This window comes from Scyliorhinus canicula, chromosome 17 (genome assembly GCF_902713615.1).
Source record: "Scyliorhinus canicula chromosome 17, sScyCan1.1, whole genome shotgun sequence".
Classification (NCBI taxonomy): domain Eukaryota; kingdom Metazoa; phylum Chordata; class Chondrichthyes; order Carcharhiniformes; family Scyliorhinidae; genus Scyliorhinus; species Scyliorhinus canicula.
The window spans coordinates 117,685,271-117,709,588 of record NC_052162.1 but is presented as its reverse complement, the minus strand read 5'-3'; the positions used below and the strand labels follow the sequence as shown (position 1 = coordinate 117,709,588).

General features: G+C 46.9%; 1 protein-coding gene and 1 long non-coding RNA gene across 2 annotated transcripts; both read left to right on the top strand.

The window, feature by feature from the left end:
• Positions 1-90: 90 nt before the first annotated feature.
• LOC119951391 lies at positions 91-22,949 on the top strand. The gene is made up of 2 exons (XR_005457608.1): positions 91-845; positions 21,927-22,949. It is a non-coding gene; the product is annotated as an uncharacterized LOC119951391 (long non-coding RNA).
• On the top strand, positions 20,935-22,949 carry LOC119951380 (zinc finger protein 239-like). Its single transcript, XM_038774527.1, has one exon. The coding sequence runs from the start codon at positions 20,999-21,001 to the stop codon at positions 21,503-21,505; it is 507 nt and encodes a 168-aa protein (XP_038630455.1). The 5' UTR covers positions 20,935-20,998; the 3' UTR covers positions 21,506-22,949.
• Positions 22,950-24,318: the final 1,369 nt, after the last annotated feature.

Below are 24,318 nucleotides of genomic sequence, written 5' to 3'. Positions count from 1 at the left end.
AAAGCCATTCAGATGCTCTGTGTGTGGGAAGAGTTTCATTCAGTCATCCACCCTGCAGGCACACCAGCGAATTCACACCGGGGAGAAGCCGTTCACCTGCTCTGTGTGTGGGAAGGGATTCACTCACTTATTCGCACTGCAGAGACACCAGCGAGTTCACACCGGGGAGAGGCCTTTCACCTGCTCTGTGTGTGGAAAGGGATTCACTCAGTCGTCCAATTTGCTCAGACACAATGTCACTCATACCAATGAGAGACCCTTTAAATGCTCTGACTGTGGGAGGGGTTTCAAAAGCTCTCACGTACTGATGATCCACCAGCGCATTCACACTGAGGAGAGACCGTTCAGCTGCTCTCACTGTGCTAAGCGGTTTCGAACATCATCCACACTGCGGACACACCAGCGAGTTCACAAGTGATTTTGGGTGTTGGATTCTGCTGTTAGTGCTGCTGTTAATCACACCCAGGAACTGAACCATGTTCATTCTGACACTTGGTGAAGTGGGAGGGTCGGAGGGTTTCATTCTGCTGGACCGGCCGTTCTCACGACTTTGCTTACAGTGGGCTGATGCTCTTTGAGCCTGGGAGAGCACCTTTCCACTGAAATGATCCACAAAAGATGATGAAGGACATTTATTTTTTCCTGGATGGTAAATAGTGATTTTGCCCCACTACAGGCAGATCTGAAATAAACACAGAAAGAACTGGAAAAACGCAGCAGGTCTGGCAGCATCTATGGAAATTGAAACAGAGTTAATGAATCACGTCCAATGTAACTCTACTTCTGAACTAAAGAGAGGGAGAAATGTGATGTGTTTGATGCTGGTGAGAAAGGGGGAGGGTCAGGTAGAACAAAAGGGAAAGTCGGATTGGTTAGAGGGTGGGTGAGATTAAATGATAAAAATTGTGCTCGAACAAAAGGCAAAGGGAAGGGTAATGTGGTTTTTAAATTTTAGAGTACCCAATTATTTATTTCCAATTTAGTATGGCCAATTTATCAAACCTGCACATCTTTTGGTTGTGGGGGTGAGACCCACGCAGACACGGGCAGAATGTGCAAACTCCACACAAGAGTAACCCGGGGATCGAAACCGGGTCTTAACACAAAGGGTCTTTCTGTGATTTCACATTGCAGTCTCGAGCAGTTTACACAACTTGCAAAATATGAACATTTTAAGTCTTATCTGATTAATTCCCAGTTAGTCAGCTTCTCTTACTCTCACGGTTAATATGAATCAGTCAATTACTCCCAATGATTTCTTATTTAAACCCCCTATCTACCTCGTCTATAGCTAACCAGAAAATCTGATTGTGGTGATCTCTATGTGTGCATGTACACAAGGGATTAATGTGTCATCAGTAGCACCACATGATCACTAGAGGGCCGGACCAACAGGGGTATAAAAGGCAGCCACATTGGGGCTCTCTCTCTCTCTTGGGTGCGCTGTGATCATAGCAACAGCAGACTAGTTTAGATGGCCAGTGGAGTTACGTATAGTTATCATAGTTAGACCTTGTTAACCTTATCACTGGTATCAAAGTTAAAGTAAAGAACTCATGTAAATACTGTTGTAGCTACTCAATAAACCTTTTGTTATTACTGGAAGAGTTCGAATATTCTTCATCGGGATTCAGAATACGTCATCACTAAACAAGGATTGAGGAGCACATGTTACCTACCACACAGGGAACAAAACACTGATTTCGATAAGTCTCCCCTTTTGATTCTTCTAAAGATTAATAAGATGAATCAAAATAATGAATAGAAGAAAGGAATGTGACAGGATAGAAGTAAGCACGAAGAGGAACTCATTCACATTGCCTTTAATAGTTGAGAACAGCCTTTAACAATGGAGCGGGCAAAGCTTTGCAAGCATTACAAGCATTCTGAAAGTATTTTATTCAAAAAGTGATTATAAAGTACAATAACAATTCAGTAATAATTGAAGTTGATTATATAATTCAGTAATAATTGGTGAATAATGCAGTAATAACAGCGTCTCAGTTAAGTTTCGATGAGATCCCCCCTTACCCTTCTAAACTGCATCAAGTACAGACCTAAAGTCCTCAACGCTCCTCATATCTCCTTCATTCCGGGGATCATTCTTGTGAACCTCCTCTGCATCCTCTCCGAGGCCTGCACATTCTTCCTCAGATACGGAGCCCAAAACTGCTCACAATATTCCAAATGGGGTCCGATGAGAGCTTTATATAGCCTCAACAGTACATCCCTGCTCTTGTATTCTTTCTCTTCTAAATGTAGAGTATCCAATTGCTTTTTCCAATTAAGGGCCAATTTAGCGTGGCAAATTCACTTACCCTGCACATCCGTTTGGGTTGTGGGGGTGAGATCCATGCATACACGGGGAGAATGTGCAAACTTCACACGGACAGTGACCCCGGGCGGGATCGAACTCAGGGCCTCAATGCCATGAGGCAGCAGTGCTAACCACTGCACCAACATGCCGCCCTCTTACTCTTTCTATGTTGAGTCCAGAAGGCTGTAAAGTGCCTCATCGGAAGATAATAATAGCTTATTGTCACAAGTAGGCTTCAGTAAAGTTACTGTGAAAAGCCCCAAGTCGCCACATTCCGACACCTGTTCAGAGGCTGGTATGGGAATTGAACCCACGCTGCTGTCTTGTTCTGCATTACAATCCAGCTTCTTATCCCACTATGCTAAACCAGCCCCAGATAAGGGGCTATTTGTCCACCTTGTGTTGGGCTTCTCCGGAACATTGCAGCAGGCCGAGGACAGAAATGTGAGCCTGAGAGCAAGGTGGTGAATTCTAATGGCAGCAAGCGGAAGGTCAGGGTCAGGCTTGTGGACTGAGCGGAGGTGTTCACAAAGAGGGCAGCGAACAGATGAATTAAAGAGAAAATATTTGGGTCCAGATCATTGTGAACATCCTTGTCTTTGATCCTTAAGTAATTTTCTATTTTATTTTAACCATGTTCAGTTTCATTAATGAATGTTTTATCAGTAATAATGTTTGATTTTTCTTCACTTTTCATGATTAGATTGATGTCCTTCAGGGAAAGTGGGTGAAAGGGGTTGACAGACTCTGTAACAGAAAGTGAGTCCCTCGAAGGTAATTGGCAAAGCAGCCACAGGGGCAGATGAGATTTAATTTTATTTTTTGACACAGTGAGTTGTTCTGATCTGCTTGAAAACAGCTAAAATTGTATCTTTCCAAAGGGTAAATACTTGAGAGAAGAATTTGCAGGGTTGTGCGGAAAGAGCAGAGCAGTTGGATGAATCCGAGTGTCTTTTAAAGAGATAGCAGGGACATGATGAGCCGAATGGACTCCTTCAGCAGGCTGTGAATCTGAGCCTCCTGCTTTTGTGCAGGTTAAAAGGGACAGATTTCATTGCAGCCTCTTCCCTGTATATGTATTTAAAGAGACAGGTTTCTCTTTAGCTCTGAATGACCGATATAACAATTGGTTGGAGGCCCATTTCCCAGTCAGTCCTCCAGCACCTTCCTGTCTCCATGGCAGTTTCCCAACTGGGGCACAGGCCCCGTTATTCTCAGCTAAATTCAGCCCCCAGCTCTGTCTTCTGGCTGTCATTGACACGAGCAATAGAGACAGAAACGTGCCCGAGGCTCAAATGGAAGTAGAAACTTGTGGCTCTAAACATACACTTCAACATTTGTCAACCAATCCATGTTATTGATACTGGGGTTTGTATTATTACCGTGCCACCCCTTTTCATGTTACATTGATGTACTTCAGGGAAAGTGGGTGAGAGGGGAGACAAAGGGTGAGTTTTAACAGGTAACTTTCCCTTTCGAACTTTGCATTGTCGATAGTGTCAGCCGTGGCTCAGTGGGCAGCTCCCTCACCTCTGAGTCAGAAGATTGTGGGATCAAATCCCAGTCAGGGACCCGAGGACAAAAGTCACGTCCAACATTCCTGGTCCCAGCATTGAGGGAGTGCTACACTGTCAGAACAGCCTTCTTTCAAATAAGATGTTAAACTGAGGCCCTGTCTGCCCCTCTCACGTGGGTGTAAAAGTTCCCACAGCTACTATTTTGAAGAAGAGCAGGGGAGTTATCCCCGGTGTCCTGGTCAATATTTATCCCTCAATCAACATCACTAAAAAGACATCATCTGCTCATTATCACATTGCTGTGTGTGGGATCTTGCTGTGTGTAAATTGGCTGCTGCATATCCTACATTACAACAGTGACTACACTTCAAAAGTACTTCATTGGCTGGAAAGCTCTTTGTGACATCCTGTGGTTGTGAAAGGTACTATAGAAATGCAAGTTGTTAAATTAAAGATGTATATTTTCTGATCTTGTTATCTTGAACTTAATTGATTTCAGCCACTCCCAACTTACCATTTAATAAATTCCCTTTGGTTCAGAGAAGGCAATTAAGGCAAAGACATAATTCACTTTATATTAAATTTAAAAAGTTTATTGAAAGAAACTTTAAGGCATTGACTTTTCCAACTTCATGTGGTGATCAGTCTGCAGAAGCGTAACCCTCTCTGGCTCCTTCTTTGACAGTAATTTCCTTGGAACTCGGCCTCGGGAATCTACTTGGCCAGCAAGGAAGACCTTCAGAACTTCTACTTTTATCCCCAAAGTGACCATTACCTCACGTCAGAGTTGGGTCTGTTATAACATGACAATTGGTCAATTTGGTATCTGGATTAATTTAATTGGATCCCCAATTACTGACACCAGCTTCTCTCATTATCTCAGACAGGAATACAATAGAACTGTTTCATACTATCCCTTTGTCTGATTCTATACAATCCCTGATTCATAGTTTCAAATGTTGAGGCTAATCAGAGCTTGAAGGTCTCTCTTGCCAATACATTTATCCTCATTGCATTCTTTACAGACACAGCAATTAAGCTTTTACATTTTTACAGCAAATAAAACCCAGTCTCTCACTATAACTACTGATTCATTATTGATTATTTAATTGTCACTCAATTAAGGCTCATTATTTATTCAGCCATCTGTTACTGACTGGCAGCTCATTAATACAGTAATCTTTAATTAATACATTTGGTTAATACAATATCCATTGGTTGAAAAAGACTGTTTTATGGAAGACAATCACTTACTTTCTTACTAACTTTGATTGGATTGAACAATGAGTCTTGGGCTTGAGCCAGGCTTTGGCAGGATGATACCCTGTAGCTTTACAAAATTCTGGAACAATTTGTTACTTTAAACTATTTCGCCTCATTCAGCAGTTTCTAGAAACAGTTTGGTTTATATAGAATGAATTTTTAAAATAAAGGTCCAGTCAGGTTTTAGAGTTTAACTTGACTTCCTTAACCTTGTTACTTATAACAGCGAAGATCGACTGATTTTTAAAACAAAATATTATTAATGAGGCATACCGAGAGTTTCCGACATTACAACAGTGGCTACACTTCAAAAGTACTTCAAAGGCTTTAGGAGATTGTGTGGTCATGAAAAGTGTTATCGAAATAGATATAGAATCCCTTGAGTGCAGAAGGAGGCCATTCAGCCCATCGTGTCGGCACCGACTCTTCCAAAGAGCACTCTACCCATATCCACTCACCCGTAACCCCATAACCTAACCTGCACATCCCTGGACACTGAGGGGCAATTTATCAGGGCCAATCCCCCTAACCCATACATCTTAGGACTGTGGGAGGAAACCAAGGCACTCAGTGGAAACCCACACAGACACGGGAGAACGTACAAACCCCACACAGACAGTGACCAAGGCCAGAATTGAACATGGGACCCCAGTGCTGTGAGGCAACAGTGCTAACTACTATGCCATTGTGCCGCTCAAATAAATGTAATTTATTTTTAGAACTAGTCCCCAAACTTGGATATATCACACTCGGTCCACTCACGAAGATCACTCATGAAGACTGAGACTTGATTTTATGTAACAACCATGTCGTTCACTGCATTTCAAATACCCTGTGAAAATCCAAACACAGTATCTCATGAAAGTATTTGATTTAAAACAGAATGACTTGTTGTGATTTGGGATTCACTGCCTGACAATGGTGCAGGAAGTAAATTCTACTGTAACTTTCAAAAGGGAACTGGACAGATTCTGCAGGAAAATAAACTTGCAGGGTGATGGGACCAATGAGATTGTTCATTCAAAGAGCTAGCATGGGAATAGTGGGCTTAATGGCCTCCTTCTTTGCCCTTTGATTCTTGTTTACATTTGAAGAAAATCTTAAGACTTGAACCAGAGTTTGGCAGTATTTGGGAAATACCCGAAATGCACTTCCTACCAGGGGGTAGAAGCGGAGATGTTGGAATGTTTCCAAAAGGAAATTGGATGGGCTTTTGAAGGAAATAAACAGACACGGATACAGGAATAGAACAGGGCAATCATTTGATCAATAGAAATCTACAAGTTGTGAATCTTTGGAATTCTCTACCCCAGACGGCTGTGGAAGCTCAGTCATTGAGTGAGTTTAAAGCAGAGACTGACAGATTTCTAAATCCCAATAACACAGAGGGATATGGGGATAGTGTGGGGAAAAGGCATTGAAGTGGATGATCAGCCATGATCGTATTGAATGGTGGAGCAGGCTCAACGGGCTGAATGGCCAACTCCTGCTCCTCTGTTCCAATGATACAAAGATAGGTAGGAAAGTAAATTGTGAAGAAGACATAATGAGGTTACAAAGGGATATAGATCGGTTAAGTGAGTGGGAAAAGATCTGTAAAATCTAGTATTATGTGGGAAAATGTGAAATTGTCCATTTTGGCACAAAGAATAAAAAAGCTTATTATCTAAATGGTGAGAGATTGCAGAGCTCTGAGATTCAGAGGGATCTGGGTGTCCAAGAGCATGAATCACAAAAGGCGAGTATACAGGTACAGCAAGTAATTAGGAAAGCTAATAGAATGTTATTGTTTACTGTGAGGGGAATTGAATACAAAAGTAGGGGGATTATGCTTCAGTTATACAGGACATTGGTGAGACCACATCTGGAGCACTGTGTACAGTATTGCTCTCATTTAAGGAATAATGTCAATGTGTTGGAAGCAGTTCAGAGAAGGTTTACTGGACTCATACCTGGAATTGGAGGCTGGTCTTATGAGGAATGATTGGACAGGCTGGGCTTGTGTCCGATGGAGTTTAGGTGACTTGATTGGACCATGTAAGACCTTGAGGGGCCTTGACAGGGTGGATGTGGAAAGGATGTTTCCTCTTGTGGAAGAATCTAGAAATTGGAGTCAATTTAAAAGTAATAACTTGCCCATTTAAAGCAGAGGAGAACTTTTTCTCTCCGAGGGTTGCGAGTCTTTGGAACTCTCTTCCTCAAAGGGCAGGGGAAGCAGAATCTGTGAATATTTTTAAGGCAGAGCTGGATAGATTATTGATAAGAAGGTGAAAGGTTATCGGGGGGTCGTCGGGAATGTGGAGTTGAGGTTACAATCAGATCAGCCGTGAACTTATTGAATGGTGGGGCAGGCTCGAGGGGCCGAGTGGCCTACTCCTGCTCCTAATTCGTATGTTATCACATCATTTATAATAGATTGTAGCATCATCCTTCCTACTGATGTCAGGCTAATGGGTCTGTGGTTCCCTGTTTTCTCTCTCCCTCCTTAAATAGTGGGGATACATTTACCACCTTCCAATCTGCAGGAACCATTCCAGAATCTAGAGAATTTTGAAAGATGATCACCAATGTATCCACTATCTTTACAGCCGCTTCTTTCAACACTCTGGGATGTAGAGCATCAGCTTTTGGGGATTTAACTTTCAACCACATTAATTTCTCCAGCACTACTTTCTCACCAATACTAATCTCTTTCAGTTCCTTATGTTCACTAGTCCCTTGGTTCTCTCGTGTTTTTGGGACAATATCTGTATCTTCCTCCGTGAAGACAGACACATTGTTTAGTTTCTCTGTCATTTCCGTATTCCCCATTATAAACTCTCCTGTCTCTGTCTGGAATAGCCCTTTGCTAATCTTTTCCTTTTCACCTTCCTGTTGGAGCTTTTCCAGTTGGTTTTTATGTTTCTCGCCAGTTTGCTCTCATATTCTTTTTTCTCTTGATCAGTTTATTGATCCTTCTTTGCTGAATTCGAAAACAAGTTGCCAATCCTTAAGCCTACACTTACTTTTGCCACTTTATGAGCCTCTTCCTTTGAGCTAATGGATTTTTAATTTTCTTGTTCGCCGCGGTTGCATCACTTTTCCTGTCTCAGAATCCCTGAGATGGAAAGAGAAGAGAGAACGAAATGCAGCCCTGGATGTAATTGAAGCAGAAACAATAACAGCAGAATCCATCACTGTGATCAATTGTGAACTTGTTGGTGTCTTTGCAGGGACGAGGAAACACAGAATCCCTTCCCACACTGAGAGCAGGTGAACGGTCTCTCCCCAGTGTGAACAAGCTGGTGTCTCCGCAGGTTGGATAAGTAAGTAAATCCCTTCTCACACTGAGAGCAAGTAAACGGCTTTTCCCCCAGTGTGAACTCGCTGGTGTGACCGCAAGCTGGATAACTGAGTGAATCCCTTCTCACACTGAGGGCAGGTGAACGGCCTCTCCCCAGTATGAACTCGCTGGTGTGTCTGCAGGCTGTATAACTGAGTGAATCCCTTCTCACAATGAGAGCAGGTGAACGGCCTCTCCCCAGTGTGAACTCGTTGGTGTATCCGCAGGGTGGACAACTGAGTGAATCCCTTCCCACACTGAGAGCAGGTGAACGGCCTCTCCCCAGTGTGAACTCGTTGGTGTATCCGCAGGGTGGACAACTGAGTGAATCCCTTCCCACACTGAGAGCAGGTGAACGGCCTCTCCCCAGTGTGAACTCGCTGGTGATTCTGCAGGCTGGATAACTGAGCGAATCCCTTCTCACACTGAGTGCAGGTGAACGGCCTCTCCCCAGTGTGACTGCGCCGATGAGCTTCCAGCTCAGATGGAGCCCTGTATCCCTTCCCACAGTCCCCACATTTCCACGGTTTCTCCAGGGTGGGGGTGTCCTTGTGTCTCTCCAGGTCGGACAATCAGTTGAGGCCTCGTCTACACACAGAACATGTGTACGGTCTCTCCCCGCTGCGAATGGTGTGATGATTTTTCAGGCTGTGTAACTGGTTAAAGCTCTTCCCAGTCAGTGCTCTGGAACACTCTCACTCGGGTGTGTGTCTCTCGATGCTTTTTCAGTCACACTGATGTTTAAAATCTTTTGAAGCCGACAGAACAGACAAACATTTCTCCTTCTCGAATAAAAGTCTGATGATATTCAGTTCCAAGGAATTGAGAGACTCAGTCAGATTGAGATGAGACGTTTGAGATTTCTGTCTGTAATTCCTCCTCTTCTAATATTGTGTGAAAACAATTTACAAAAGACATCACTGTCAGTACAGGATAGAAATTCAGAACAGACAATTTGAGATTCTCTGGAACATTCTTTCCTCTCTCATTCCCCAAAAGCTGTAAATCTCCATCCCACACACTCTCCCTCCATTCTCACTCTGCTGTATCTAATATTCACCCTCCCAATTCTCCTGAAGGTGCTGCTTCAGGCTGATTGACAGATCCATGCTCACTGCATCCTGTCATGGACACGGAAATCATAAAAATAGGAGCTGCAGTCAGCCATTCGGCCCATCAAGCCTGCTCGTCTATTCTATGGGATCATTGGCCGATCTATGTCAGCGACATTCTCCATGTTATTGACCAGAGGCTGAGTGAGCTGGTTCAATATCTGTGAGTTCATGAGGCTGAACTGTAAAACACCAAGGAAAGGATCAACGATCCTGAGGAGAGAATCCTGAATATTGAGCAAGATGCCTCCTCGGGGGAGGCAAGATTTAAATCCTTGGAAAACCAGCTGAGAGGGTTGGGGGGGGGGGGGGGGGGGGGGGGAGGAGAGGGAGGAGTGGGGGGGGTTGTCCTGGAGGACTTGGAGAACTGAAGATCAGAGAAAGAACATCCGAGTCGTCGGCCTGCCAGGAGGTGTGGAGGGTGAGACTCCCGTAAGGTTCTTCGAGGACCAGCTGCCACGTTTTCTCCAGCTGGATATGAAGCCTGGGTGTTTTAAATTAGAAAGGGCATCGGATCCTGTCTTTGAGGCTGAGGGATAGTTTTCATCCCAGGCCTGGAATCATTCCCTTCCACAACTTGAAAGATCACCAGAAGATCCTGGGGACGAGTCAGGTGAGGTGGGTCCTGTAGACGGGTCAGGTGAGGTGAAACCTGGCTCCCACCTCCCCTTACAGTGAATTATGTCGCTTTATCCTATGACCCTGAAAATTGTATCCAACAACTCCGTCAAGTCTTTCAATAATCCGACTACTGCCTCGGCCGTCGCTAAATCCTTGAAGGGCAAGGATTTGGAGGGATGGTTTGCTGCTCAGACGAACTCAGGCTCTAATCTGGACTCTTTCCCTATCATGGTGTTGTTGTCTGAATTTGTTATCTTTTATCCTGTTGAAGGGAGTTGTTATTCTGTGAGCGCCGATTGAATGTCATCTTCTCCTTGAGTGTTCCAGGGACTCATATTATCTTATCTCAGTTATGGTAGATGTGCCGTGTGCTTATTATCCATCATCTTTCTTCTATTATCTGATTGTTAATCATGGCAGAACCGAGTGGCGCCATTGCCGAAGGGTGGGTGGTGGTGGATGCAGGTCTTCACGGGTGGGTGTAAAATGTGGGAGGACATTCGATCCCCATTCCCCAGTTGGCCCTTCTTTTCTTCTCCTCATTTTGGAGAAGTTATCCTTAGGGTAACGACACTCTGGCCGTGGGGTTAATCCTCCAGGTCCTCAGTCTTATTGAGGAATGTTCCCTTGGATCTATTGTGGTGGTGATTCTTTTGTATTTTTGTCATTATGGGAGGGTTTATGTGTTGTTGACTTTATCCTACTCTGGTACAGACGGGGCTTTTATCTGTGAAAGGAGCAGTTTGGGGAAACTTTGGTGCCTCTGGTGTAAAGTGAGTTGGAGGAGGGGGTAATGGCGCATGCCCGATTGCGGTGTGAAAATCTGTTCCTGTTCTCTCTGTCGCCTAACTAACGGCGGTAGTTAATCTGCAAATTTTCTCAGGGAATGTACGGGGCATCCATCACCTTGTCAGAAGGAAAAAGATCCTCTCCTTTCTTAAGGAGTAATTCGACACAGCTTCATTATGGTAGCATTGTGGATAGCATAATCGCTTCACAGCTCCAGCGTCCCAGGTTTGATTCCGGCTTGGGTCACTGTCTGTGTGGAGTCTGCACATCCTCACCGTGTGTGCATGGGTTTCCTCTGGGTGCTCCGGTTTCCTCCCAGCGTCACAAAGATGTGCAGGTTAGGTGGATTGGCCATGATAAATTGCCCTTAGTGTCCAAAATTGCCCTTGAGTGTTGGGTGGGGTTACTGGGTTATGGGGATAGGGTGGAGGTGTGGACCTTGGGTAGGGTGCACATTCCAAGAGCCGGTGCAGACTCGATGGGCCGAATGGCCTCCTTCTGCACTGTAAATTCTATGAATTACAGAAAACCCATCTGGATGATGAGGAACACTTTAAATTGAGTCAGGATTGGGGGGAGGGGTGTTTCACCACCTTTTCATCAAGTAGCAGGGGTGTGGAAATCCTTATTAATAAAAATATCACTTTTAAGGTTGAAACCAGCACAAAGGACAAAAGAGGTAGATACGTGATCATTAGAGGTTCAATACATGGAGATGTTGTTTCAATAATGAATGTTTAGGGATCCCCAAAATACTCTATGAAGTTCATTACAAAGGTTTTTGTGGATTTAGTAGACTTCAACGGCCACTTAAATTCTCTGGTAGATAAGCCCCTGGTTACCAGGAACCCCCACCCCCCATGCTGCAAGGTCGGGCGGTGGCCCAGGCTTGTAAGGAGTTGGGTTATGTGGAGAGCTTTGCACCAAAGGGTGTAGATTTTACCGTCTTTCCAGCCCCACATCAAAGTCATAATAGAATCAATGATTTTATTTCAGCCGAGGACAATCCTCCACCTGGTGTCCTCCTGCACCACAGGAAACATCGTAATTGTGGACCATCTCCTAATTTCTCTGGAGTTCCTGCTCGAGGGCTCACCCCAAGGTCAGGAGTGGTGATTTGATGCCTCCCTGATAAGAGTTACGTCATTTCCGACACATTTTGAGGAAGAATTTGAATTCTTCTTTTTCTTTAACTTGGCCCCTGGTATTTCTCCCTGCATTTCCCCCTCCAGATGTCTATAGCTCATGCCAATGTATGTGTGTGTGTGTGTGTGTGTGTGTGTGGGGGGGGGGGGGGCGGAGGGGGTGATCATTTCTTACACTACTAATAAAAGGTACAGGAGCTGGAGCACCAACGACGTCTGGAGATTTGTTTGGCAAAGGTCGAGGAGAATTATATAAAGGCCCCGAGTAAGCGATCGCTAAAGGAGGTTAACATGGCAAGAGTGGTTTTGGACTCCCTATTGACTCAGGAGGTTGTACAAGTTTGGGAATAAACCGAGCAAATCCTTGGCATGTAGCACAGTGGTTAGCATTGTTGTTTCACGGCGTCAGGGATCTGCATTCGATTCCTGGCTTGGGTCTCTGTCTATGCAACGTCTGCACGTTCTCCCTGTCTGTGTGGGTTTCCTCCGGGTGCTCCAGATTCGTTCCACAAGTCCCGAAAGACATGCTGTTAGGTAATTTGGATATTCTGAATTCTCCCTCATGGTACCCGAACAGGCGCCGGAGTGTGGCGATAGGGGATTTTCACAGTAACTTCACTGCAGTGTTAATATCAGCCTACTTCTGACACTAATAAAGATTATTATTATAGCGGATTTGAGGATTTGTTGTCAGATCCATTGGTGGATATGTATTGTCACTCTTTTGACTCGGGGATGCTGCCAGCAACTCTCTGTGATGCTTATATATCTTTGATTCTGAAGACGGGCAAGGACACGGAGGAGTGGACCTCTTATTGGTCAATCCCTCTTTTGAATCTTCACTTCAAACTGCTATCTAAAGTTTTGGTGAGAAGGCTCGAGGACATCCTTCCGACAATTGTGCAGGAGGACCAGACTGGGTTTATCGGGAAAGATTTTCCAGTCACAACTTTGAAAGGTTGCTGAATGTGATTCAAGTTTTTCAGAAATATGCACTGGATGGACTGGTGATCTCTTGGATTGGATTTGTTGATTGTCCCGTGTACCGAGGTACAGGGAAGAGTATTTTTCTGCAAGCAGCTCAACAGATCATTAAGTACATGAAACAAAAAGGAAATAAAAGAAAATACATAATACGGCAACACAAGGTACACAACGTAACTACATAAACACCGGCAACAGGTGAAGCCTACAGAGATGTAGTGTTAATAAGGTCAGTCCATAAGAGGGTCGTTTAGGAGTCTGGTAAAAGCGGTGTACTGAAAGCATTTGCTCAAGTTGAGTGGAATTATCTGGTGTAAACACTGAGAGGCTTCGGGTTGGGTGAGGATTATATCAAGTTGATTCAATTATTATACTAAAGGTAAAGTCACCATAGCCCCAGATGACCAGAGGCTGCTTTCCCGTTTGAGGCGAGGGACAGGTTTGAGAAGGTGGGGCCTTCATGAATAATTTCAGCCGTTACGGGAATTAAACCAACGCTGCTGGCCTCGCTCTGCTTCTCTAACGAGCTGAGGGAAACCAGCCCTCTGTTATATTACAGGCTGGGCAGCAGCCGGGCTCATGGATGGTTTATATTTGTCGTATTTGAGCTTCAGAGAGTCTCGACAAATAAATGTGTCAAACTGAGGGAGCAAAGGATGAGAGAGAGAGAGAGACCTGGGCCAAGCTTTGCAGTCTGCACCCTCCCTGGATTCACTTCCTTTCCCTTCAGTTGCTGCAAGTGACCAATTGAAGGTGAGAATGAGGAAAAAAATGGAAAGGGGGAGAAAATAAAGTGTTTTACTCACAGATGTTGGAGAAAGGAAGAAGCTTCCGTCTCACTGAATCTCAATTGTCACTCACACAAACCCCACGCTCTGATTGGCTGGAGGATCAGAGACCTTCCGGTCCTCCAATACTTCAATTGGTCAACACCTCAGCAGGAAAGATAGTGGGCGGGCTCTCGTTCGCACATGCGCAATCCCGGGGGGCCCCCGCGGAGATCACCGAGCGGTTCCTCGCTCTGACCGGAGCCGTCAGAAACCTTCGTTCCAGGAGGTACACGTGCAGGCAGAGGGAGAACAAAGGGGAGGGTCGGCCTCCCGAGTCTGCGCCTGCGCACTGCAACCCGGAGACGACACCGCGGAACAGGGTGATTCCTATTGGTTGATTGAGGCAGGGCGCCATTGTGATGTCACAAAGCGGAAGTTGGATGAAATCTCCCCCTGTCTCCAACATCTGTGAGTCAAACACTTTCTTTTCTCCCCCTTTCCATTTCTTTTCTCATTCTCACCTTCAATTGGTCGCTTGCAGCAACTGAAGGGAAAGGAAGTGAATCCAGGGAGGGTGCAGACTCTGGAATGCTTGGCCCAGGTCTCTCTCTCTTACAGACGTTGACATCCTTTGCTCCCTCAACTTGACACATTTATTTGTCTGGCTTAAATGATGGTCTCTTTCCCAATGTTCACAATTAAAGGGCTGGTTTCCCCAAGAGATATTGCCGCATAAATACAAGCAACACATTGCAGAATTAATTTGTAGCAGGATATTTTAGGGATCAGAGACACTATGTGAAATGCCAGATCAATTGAACAACCAGCTAACAGGTTAACACATTGAGTGGGGAAAGAGGGTAAGATTATACAAAAACAGAAGGATAACAATGCAGGTCACACACCCCAAAATATTACAAAACAGACTAACAGCATAGTCGAATTAAAATGAAGAACACAACATAGATGACATAGATCTCCTATAGTGCAGAAGGCCATTCACCCCTCAGGTCTGCACTGAGCCTCAGAAAAAGCCCTTCACTGAGACCCATTCCCCACCCTATCCCCGTACATCGATCATGGCCAACCCGCCTAACCTACATATCTTTGGATATTAGGGGCAGTTTAGCATGACCAACCACTTTAGCTATACATCTTTGGACTGTGGGAGAAAATCGGAGTGCCCGGAGGAAACACAGGGAGAATGTGCAAATGCCACACAGACATCCACTCAAGGAATCAAACCTGGGTCCCTGGCAGCAGTGCTAAATACTGTACCCCACTCCCGACCTAAGTTGAATTTAATTTACTGATGGAAAGCCCAGGAGGAGTGAGTCTGCCGGACAAAGTCAAAAATGGCCCACAGAGATGGGATGGACTCCCGCTTTCCCTGGCGGGAGGGTGCAGATGATCAATGTGAATGTCCTGCCCAGGTTCCTCTTCCTATTTGGATCCTTACCGATCTACATCCCTAAGGCCTTTTTCCATTCAATAGATAAGATGATTATGGCATGTGTGTGCGTGTGTCAGCGTCATGGGGAATGCATACAACAATCAAACCCACGCTCTCACCCCCTTCACAGAGTCATAATTACATTCAGTGACCTCCTGATGTTACTGGAGAGCCAACTCCCCTTCACAAAATCCGTTTGATCCTCGGAAACCACCACCGGCACACACCCCTCCTACCTACACGGCAACACTTTCACCGGGGCCTTCATGTCCGTGTTTAACAGCGAAATGGGCCTGTAGGACCCACACTCCGGTGGGTCCTTCTTTTCTGAGATCGATGACTGCGCCAACGTAGCTGGCAACTCTCCCTCTTCCACCACCTCGCTGAACATACACAACTGGGGAGGGGCAACTCCGTCATAAACTGCTTATAAAATTCCGTCGGAAAGCCATCGCCTACCCCGCCTTCATCCTACTAATACACTCCATTACCTCCCTTAACCCCAATGGCTCCTTCAGTGCTGGCCTCTACCTCTCCTCCAACTCCGGGAACTCCAACCCATCCAGGAACTGCCCACATCTGCCACCTCCCCCACCAACTCAGCGCTATACAGCCCCTGGTAGAAGGCCTTCAACACCTCATTTATCCTTTTGGGTCTAATACCACCTCCCCCTTCGCCGCCTTCACCTACAGAATTTCCCTTGATGCTGCCTGATACTGCAGATGGTGGACCAGCCTACGCCTTGCCTTCTCCCCATGCTCACACTGCAGCACCCTCACCCTCTGCAGCTGCCCACCACCCTACCCACCCATCGTCAATCTGTCAAACTGCCCCTGCAATGTCTTCCTTTCTACCAACAACTCCATCGTGGGGGCCGCCGAGTATCTCCTGCCCACCCCCACTACTCACCCAGTAACCACCGGTGCTTCTCCCTTCTCACCCTCGCCCTGTCGGCTTTAAATGAAGTAATTTCTCCCCGGATACCGCTTTCACGGCTTCCCACAACATGGCCGCCAGCACCTCCCCGTTCAGGCTGAGCTCAGCTTAGTTCTTAATCGCTCCTCTCGCCTTCCCACAGAATTTCTTATCAGTCTAAAGCCGAGAATTCATCCTCCACCCCGGTCTCTGCACCTGTCCCGATCAAAGCCTCACACCTAACCAGTGCGGTGATGGTCCGAGATCATGATTCCAGTCCGACCATCGCCATCAGCACCAACCGGCTCACTACAAAAAAAGCCTGGAATACACCCTATACACATGCGAGAAGAAGGAATATTCCCTCTCTCCCGGGTTCACGAACCTCCACTGATACACCATTCCCATCCTTTCCAGAACCTTCAGAGCTCTTTCATCATTCTCGAACTTCCCATCGACTTAGGGCTCGACCTCCCCGATCTCCATGGCACAATTAAAATCCACTCCCATGATCAGCTGCTGAGAATCCAGGTCCGGAATCGCTCCCAGTAACTTCTTTACAAAACCAATATCATGCCAAATGGGCGCATACACATTTACCAACACCACCGCCGTCCCCTCTCACCTACCACTCACCATCACAAACCTCCCCCCAGGTCCAACACCTCTCTGGCCCCCGTAAACCCTGTTGTCTTGCTCAACAAAATGGCCACCCCTTTGACTGTGAATCAAACCCCGAGTGAAACACTTGACCCATCCATCCCTTCATCAGTCTTATCTGGCCTATCACCCAGAGATGAGTCTCCTGCAAGAAAATCACCTCCGCTCCCAAACACTTCAGGTGTGTAAACATACGGGACCTCTTGACCGGCCCATATAGTCCGCGGACATTCCATGTCACGATTCTCACTGGAGGCTTACGCCTCCCCCCCCCCCCCCCCCCCCCCCCCGCCTCCAGTGTCCGCCAACATCACCATTGGGCCCCCCCCCCCCCCCCCCCCATCCCCACCCCCCCCACCCCCATCCCCACACTGAACCGGGCCCAACCAAGATGGTTCCCCCACCCTGCCCAGAACCAAACCCATCCTCCATACCTCCCATGTCGCCGTACCCCCTCCCATCCCTTACTCCCCCTCCTCCCACACTGGCTAACCACCCCCCCCCACTCCCGGCTTCACTACACTTCCGTTCACTGGCATTACCTGGTACCGTGGTGACTGCACCCAAAGGCCACCCCCAACAACTCCCCCATCCCTTCCCCCCACACAACCCGCGTTGGCCTTGCGTAGAAAGGTGGCCGCGTGCAACAAGCACCGGACTACATAGATCACCCAAAGTCTGGCTGGGTACTGCACCCCGAATCGGACCTTTCGCCGATATGGCACCTCCCATTCACAGTCCTGCTGTGCCCTGGCCCACCGCAGGATCTTTTCTTTGTCCTGGAACTTGTACATCCGCACAATCACTTCCCACGGCGGCTCCCCCACTCTCAGCTTCTGTCTCGGGGACCAATGGGCCTGATCCACCTCTGGGGCCTTGTCCAACACCTTCTCCTCCACCAACTTGGCCAGCATCCTGGCAACGTAGCTCGTAGCACTCATTCCCTCCACTCCCTCTGACAGACCCATAATCCACAGATTTTACCACCTGGACCTGTTCTCCTGCTCCTCCGCCTTAGACCGCAGCGACTTACACAACTCCCCCAGGATCACCACCTCCGCCTCCAACGGCACAATACGGTCACTCTGATCGGTCCCCACCTTCTCCACTTCGCGGATCATCACCCTCTGCATCTCGAGGCACTTTCCCACCATTCCAGGGTCCCGCAAAGAGGTGCCACTGCCCCCTGAATCGCCTCGACCATTCGCTCTGCATTCCCTTCCTCTGCTGCCCAAACTCCTCTTTATTTAAAAATATTTCTTATTCTCCTTTTTCACATTTTCTCCCAAATTTGCACCCAACAATAAACAATAATCAGTAACGAATGTCATGTCAATCCCCACATCAATAACAATGATCCCATCCTCCCACCAAAGCCCAGACATTAGCCCGCATGCTATCATAAACAGATGACAAAGAGGAATCAGGAATCACCCATAGTCACCATTAACACCTACAGTCCTCCCCCCGACCCCCCCAACCCTCCCAGCCCCCCTAATGTTCAATGTGATCCAATTCTCGAAAGTGCATAATGAATAACGCCCATGAATTGTAGAACCCGTCCATCCTTCCCCTCAGTTCAAATTTGACCTTTTCAAGCGTTACGAATTCCAGCAGGTCCCCCCACCATGCCAGGGCACAGGATGGAGAGGTTGATCTCCACCCCAACAGGATCCGCCTTTGGACGATCAACGAGACAAAGGCTACAAGATCTGCCTCCGCACTCATTTACAACCTCGGCTGGTCCGACACCCCGAATATGGCCTCCCGAGGGCCCGGGTCCAGTTTCACGAGCATCACTTTATAGATTACCCTAAACACCTCCTTCCAGTAATCCTCCAGCTTTGGACAGGACCAAAACATATCAATGTGATTTGAGGGGCCCCCCCACAACATTTGCCAAAACTCCTCTTTAATGAAGCCAATCAGTTGCTCCATCTGCAGTTTCCCCGTTGACAACGACCCTCCCCCCTCCTCCTCCTTCCTAACTGGAACAGCGCCAAGAGCCTCCCCAACTATTTCACCAGCTCTTTACCTATCTTCAGGCGGGTCTGATAGCTCATAAACATGCCCATCCAGGGGAGAACCTCCTGCCCTGCACCCTCCGCTCCACTTTACTGCTGAATGTACCCGGAACTCAGGCAAAAAAGGGACAAAGCCAACACCTTCGAGCAGGAGCCGCCCTGTGTGCGCCCACTCACTCCATGGCTGTTACTGGAAGTCCATGATGCGCACTTTTGAATTCAAAACACCCAGGATTCACATCCAGCTGGAGAAAACATGGCAGCCGGTCCTCGAAGAACCTAATGGGAGCCTCACCCTCCACACCTTCTGGCAGGCCGACGACTTGGATGTTCTTTCTCTGACCCTCGGTTCTCCAAATCCTCCAGGACCTCCGTCACCCCACTCGGCCGGTTTCCAAGACTTGAATTCTTGCCTCCGCCGAGGAAGCATCTTGTTCAATATTCAGGATTCTCTCCTCCGGATCATTGAGCCTCTTCATGGTGTTTTACAGCTCGGCCTCATGAGCTCACAGATATTGAGTCAGCTCACTCAGCCTCTGGTCAATAACACGGAGAATGTCGGCAGTCATCATTTTCACCGCCTCCGAGAGAGCCCCAGAGAGCGCGGGGTCGAGAGACTTCCTGAGGGTCAGGCCGCCATGTTGAAAAGGCGGCTCCACTCCCACTGAATCCGCCTGCACTCTTAGCGATGGATGTTTTGACGTTTTTCAGCATAATCCCACCAAACCCAATCCCGAAGCCTTCCAGGGACATGACAACAAATATTAATTGAAGGATGAGGTAGATGAGTGCCAGGCAATCAGGATAAATGACGGATTCTATGCGAATGGCACCAGAACCTGCGGAAAAGCAGCTACTCCCCCACCCACCTCGTGTGGACCCCCAGACAGATTTCTGATTGATGAGGGAGTCGAGGGTTCTGGGGAACAGGCAGGAAAATGGAGATGAGGGAGGGATTTCTTTACTCGAAGATGTGGTGCTGCTTTGGAATTCTTAGAATGTTAGAATCCCTGCAGTGCAGAAGGAGGCTATTCGGCCCATCGAGCCTGCACGGATCCATATCCCACCCTAACCCTGCAGCCCCACACTCTAACCTGCACATCCCTGGACACTAGGGGGCAATTTAGCACAGCCAATCCACTTACCCCGTACATCTGGGAGAACCCAGAGCACCCGGAGGAAACCCACGCAGACACGGGGAGAACGTACAAACTCCACACAGACATTGACCCAAGGCTGGAATTGAACCCAGGACCCTGGCATTGCGAGGCCGCAGTACTAACCACTGTGCTACCGTGCTGCCCCAATTCTCTACCCCAGATGATTGTGTGGCGTCGGTCATCAAATATTTTCAAGACAGAGATTGACAGGTTTCTAGATACTGAAGATATCGAGGGATATGGGAGGATAGTGTGGGAAAATGGTGCTGAGGTAAATCGGACAATGATCCCATTGAATGGTTGAGCAGGCTCGATGGGCTGAATGGCCGACTACAGCTCCTGTTTGTTATGATCTCCTGTCCAGGACAGGAAGCAGTGAGCATGGGTCTGTCAATCAGCCTGAATCAGCACCTTCAGGAGAATTGGGAGGGTGAATATTAGATACAGCAGAGTGAGAATGGAGGGAGAGTGTGTGGGATGGAGATTTACAGCTTTTGGGGAATGAGAGAGGAAAGAATGTTCCAGAGAAACTAGAATTGGCTGTTTGTGAATTTCGATCCTGTACTGACAGTGGTGATTCCTTTTCAGGAGTTTAGAAGAGGAGGAATTACAGACCGAAATCGCAAATGTCGCATCTGGGATCTGTCAGAGTCACTCGATTCCTTGGACCTGAATATCATCGGCCTTTAAATCTAGAAGGAGAAATGTTTGCCGGATCTGTCAGCTTCAAAACATTTTAACCATCAGTGTGACTGGAAAAGCACCGAGACACACACACCCGAGTGAGAGTGTTCCAGAGCACTGACTGTGGAAAGAGCTTTAACTAGTTACACAGCCTGAAAAAACATCACACCATTCACAGCGGGGAGACCGTACACGTGTTCTGTGTGTGGGCAAAGCCTCAACTGATTGTCCAACCTGGAGAGACACGAGTTGACCAAAAACATGGAGAAACCGTGGAAATGTGGGGATTGTGGGAAGAGATACAGTTTCCCATCAAGGCTCGAAGTTCATCGACACATTCACACTGGGGAGAGGCCGTTCACCTGCTCTGTGTGTGGGAAGGGATTCGTTCAGTTATCCAACCTGAAGTCACATCAGCAAATTCACACCGGGGAGAAGCCATCCACCTGCTCTCAGTGTGGGAAGGGATTCACTCAATTATCCAGCCTACGGAAACACCAACTAATTCACACTGGGGAGAAGCCGTTCACCTGCTCTCAGTGTGGGAAGGAATTTGGATATTCGTCCAACCTGCGGACACACCAGCGAGTTCACTTGGGGGAGAAGCCGTTCACCTGCACTGAGTGTGGGAAGAGATTCTGTGTTTCATCACAGCTGCTGAGACACCAGCGAGTTCACTTGGGGGAGAAGCCGTTCACCTGCTCTGTGTGTGGGAAGGGATTCACTCGGTCATCCTATCTGTTGAAACACCAGGGAGTTCACAAGTGATGAGAGGGGTTGGATTCTGCTGTTATTGCTGCTGTTAATCACATCCAGGACTGAACCATGTTCATTCTGACAGTGAATGAAGTTGGAGGGTTTCTTTCTGCTGGACTGGTCCGTTTCACTGGGTTTGCTTCCAGTGGGCTGATGCTCTTTGAGCCTGGGAGAGCACATTTTCACTGAAATGATCCACAAAGGTTGAAGAAGGACATTTAATTTATTACTGGATAGTAAAGAGCATTTATCCCCCCACTACAGACAGATATAACATAAATACAGAAAGAACTGGAAAAACGCAGCAGGTCTGGCAGCATCTGTGGAGAGAGAAACAGAGTTAATGTTTCACGTCTAATGTAACTCTACTTCTGAACTAAAGAGAGGGAGAAATGTGATGGGTTTAATGCTGGTGAGAAAGGGGGACGGTTAGACAGAACAAAAGGGAAAGTCAGTGACTTTTCTGGTCAGCAATAACCATGAGAGTAATGGAAGGCGATAGAGGTAAAAGGATTAAATGAGAACTCATTAATAATTAACTATAATCATATTAAGCATATTAGGGGCTGATTTAGCACAGGGCTAAATCGCTGGCTTTGAAAGCAGGCGAGCAGCACGGTTCAATTCCCGTACCAGCCTCCTGAACAGGCGCAGGAATGTGGCGACTAGGGACTTTTCACAGGAGCTTCATTTGAAGCCTACTTGTGACAATAAGCGATTTTCATTCAATTTCAGCATTACTTGAGTGCAACAGTAGCTGGGAATCCACTAAGGGTTAATCCAAATCATACACTTTAATTTCTTGGGTTTCACATCTGCAAGGTCAGTGACGACAATGAGCTAAAAGGCCCCATTGTATCGTAAAAACTGGTGCTGCTGTCCTAAGAACGAGTCGTCCAGTTTCTATGGTAACAGCCAGTCTAGGGTGATAATGTCTCAACGAAAACTGTTTTTCAATTAATGTTAGGTGCAGGTGTGGATATTTTGCAAAATTGGCAAGCGATGGAATGAGAAATTTGCACCAGTACATTTAAATACAAATATCTCTTAAACTGAGGGACAGACATTTTGGCCGAATTGAGGAAATTATAAATTAGTTAAAGCCAATCAGAAGTAAAAAGAAGGTGAGACATTAAGATAATAATCTCCTTAAAAATCACTTACCGGGATGGAAAAACTCATCTATATTTCTGAAACCAATTTCCTTTGCTGCTTGCTTTTGCTAATCACCATCTTTCTTTTGTTTAAATTACTTAGTAATTTTATCCTGTGTATTATGATTTGAAGAATTACCATGATCTGCAATTGAATGAAAACTCACTACTGTATTCGCTAAAGATAATCAATCTGACTAGCTTGCTACAGGGCTAGTTGGAAACTTTCTAAATTTTGTATTGAAAATAAGTTTACCAGTGGCACAGCTGACAAATAAAGTACAAGGGGACTTTGCCAAAAAGCACAGACTTGATCTCTGTTATTTGAGAACTGCGAAGGAATAACTGATATCCAGGGTTCCATTTGTCAGGGATTGGTTAGAGGGAGGGTGAGATTAAATGTGAAAAAATGTCCTGGAACAAAAGGGAGAGGTAATGGTTGTGGTAAAGAAACAAAGCATTGGTCAAGAGTAAGTGTTAATGGCAGAATAAAGGACAGCTCTGTCTGGAAGTAAAAAACATGAAGACAAGATGTAGACAGGCACTCGGCAAAAAAACAGATCAAAATGGAGGAGAGAGTTCAGGGTGTGAAGTTGTTGATCTCAATGTTGAGCCCAGAAGGCTGTAAAGTGCCTCATGGGAAGATGAGGGGCTGTTGGTCCAGCTTGTGTTGGGCTTCTCCGGAACATTGCAGCAGGCCGAGGACAGGAATGTGACGCTGGGGGACTCAGTGACGTATTTAGGAGAGGGGGACACACGGGTTCTAAATATAGGTTTGAGGCACAGCGGCCGCTGACGGGAACTTCCAAACCCACCAACCTGACTGGGGAAGATACAAACCCACCGGAAATACCCAGGAAGGAATAAAACAAGAAAGGTGCGATTACTCTTCAGATTCCGAGGTGTTGCAGGGTTCGGTAAGTAACAAGGTGGTGAGGGCGGCTCTCCCTCTCCCCTGCCGAATATGTTGCCGATGGCGACGATATTGGCCGCATTGTGGTGGCCGGATTAGAGAAACATCATCAAACCTTGGCGGTGGGATTAAAGAAATCGGTCGAGGAGGCCCCGGCTCATATCTCTGCAAAATGGGAAAATCGGAGTAAAATCCTGGAAACACGTGGTGCCACAGAGAAAAGCTGGGAACAGCCTCTCCGATTATACTGATCGGATCATAACAGCCTCTCCGACTATACTGATCGGATCGTAACAGCCTCTCCGACCATACTGATCGGATCGTAACAGCCTCTCCGACTATACTGATCGGATCGTAACAGCCTCTCCGACCACACTGATCGGATCGTAACAGCCTCTCCGACCGTACTGATCGGATCGTAACAGCCTCTCCGACCGCACTGATCGGATCGTAACAGCCTCTCCGACCACACTGATCGGATCGTAACAGCCTCTCCGACCACACTGATCGGATCGTAACAGCCTCTCCGACCGTACTGATCGGATCGTAACAGCCTCTCCGACCGCACTGATCGGATCGTAACAGCCTCTCCGACTATACTGATCGGATCGTAACAGCATCTCCGACCATACTGATCGGATCGTAACAGCCTCTCCGACCACACTGATCGGATCGTAACAGCCTCTCCGACCATACTGATCGGATCGTAACAGCCTCTCCAACCGTACTGATCGGATCGTAACAGCATCTCCGACCAT